Source organism: Rosa chinensis, chromosome 1 (genome assembly GCF_002994745.2).
Source record: "Rosa chinensis cultivar Old Blush chromosome 1, RchiOBHm-V2, whole genome shotgun sequence".
In the NCBI taxonomy this organism is placed as follows: Eukaryota; Viridiplantae; Streptophyta; class Magnoliopsida; order Rosales; family Rosaceae; genus Rosa; species Rosa chinensis.
In genome coordinates this window covers 39,800,147-39,801,787 of record NC_037088.1, presented here as the reverse complement: position 1 = coordinate 39,801,787, position 1,641 = coordinate 39,800,147, and the positions used below count along the sequence as shown (strand labels likewise).

At 42.7% G+C, this 1,641-nt stretch overlaps 1 protein-coding gene across 1 annotated transcript; it reads left to right on the top strand.

Moving 5' to 3' along the window:
- Window positions 1–1,641, top strand: LOC112166695. The gene has a single exon (XM_024303578.1). It carries the CDS (start codon window positions 1–3, stop codon window positions 1,639–1,641), a length of 1,641 nt encoding a protein of 546 aa, XP_024159346.1.

The window sequence follows — 1,641 nt, the reverse complement described above, 5'->3', positions numbered from 1 at the left end:
ATGCTACAGGGAAAGATCATCGTCTGGAACTGTAGAGGTATAGTCAACAATGAAACCCAGCGTGCCTTAATCAATATCGTGCAGGCTCGCAAGCCATCTCTAATATTCCTTTCGGAAATTCTCGCTAGAAAAGAGCTTATTGATCAACTCACAAGAAGCCTTGGTTTCAAGGATAGCATATGCTTTCCACAACAACATGAGTCGCAAGGCCTGGCACTTATATGGAGTGATGACATTCATGCAGAACTCAGATCCAAATCAGCGAACCACATTGATGTTGTACTTGGCAAACCTGACGAAACAAAGAAGTGGAGGTTTACTGGTATATATGGTTTTGCGGCCAGGAGTGATCGTAATCGAACCTGGTCTCTCATCAAAACCCTAGCCAATGAAACATATAATTTACCATGGCTAATTGCAGGGGATTTCAATGAAATTATGATGCAGGCAGACAAATCGGGAGGCCCTCCTAGGGCTCAAGCACCAATGACACAATTCAGAAGTACAATGACGAGCTGTGGTTTTATCGATCTTGGGTATGTAGGCAGCAGATACACATGGAGTAATAAGTTCATAAAGGAGCGTCTAGATAGAGGTTTTCAAACTGTTCGATGGCGGGATTGGTTCCCTTTTAGTAGGGTGATTACCCTTGATCCCTCAGATTCTGATCATTGTCCCCTTCTTATAGGAGTAAACCTGGATAAGAGCCGACACAGGAGGAAGGCCAGACTTTTTCGTTTTGAAGAGTCGTGGCATGGAAACTCATATTGTAGATGCATTATTCAGAGACACTGGGCTCAACTGGTAACAGGCAATGCTTTGCAACAGCTTGATGCTAAGATCAGGGCTACTGGCCAGGAATTAATGGATTGGCACATCAAAGAATTTGAAAACCATAAAGTGGAGCTAAAGGTGATTCAAGAAAAGCTCACATATATTATGAAAGCCCCGTACTCACCAGAGCAGTATGAAGAACAAAGGTCTTTACATGTGAAACAAAACCAACTCTTGACTCAGCAAGAGAAGTATCGGAGACAACGCTCTCGTGCTATTTGGCTAAAAGAGGGTGATCAGAATTCAGCCTACTTTCACCGAAGAGCTAGCAATCGAAGGAGCAAAAATACAATAAAAGGACTCACTAATGAGTCCGGTGAATGGAGTTCTGAGCCTGATGACATCAAAAGGTTGCTCTTAACCTACTTTCAAGGCATTTTCCACTCTGAAAGTTCCAATACCGAGGCTATCCAAACTGTCCTAGCAGCAACACCTTCAAAAGTGACTGCAGCCATGAATGAATCTCTCATGCAACCCTACTCTGACGAGGAGATTAAAAAAGCTCTTTTCCAAAGGCATCCTTCAAAAAGCCCGGGGTCGGATGGCATGTCTCCTTTCTTTTACCAAAAATATTGGGATATGGTTAGTTTGGATGTTTGTAATGCAGTTCGTAACTCGTTGGAGAAGGGTGAGTTTTGGCAACATTCCAACTTCACGTACCTATGCCTTATTCCAAAAATCAAAGATTCCAAGGAAGCAGCTCATTTTCTACCCATTGCCCTCTGTAATGTTATATGTCAAATTATCTCCAAGGTTATTGCAAATAGGTTGAAACACTGTTTGCCGGACATTATCTCGCCACTGTAG

Excerpts from the sequence above, each read along its gene's own strand:
- LOC112166695 (XM_024303578.1), top strand. The coding sequence starts at position 1 with ATGCTACAGGGAAAGATCATCGTCTGGAACTGTAGAGGTATAGTCAAC.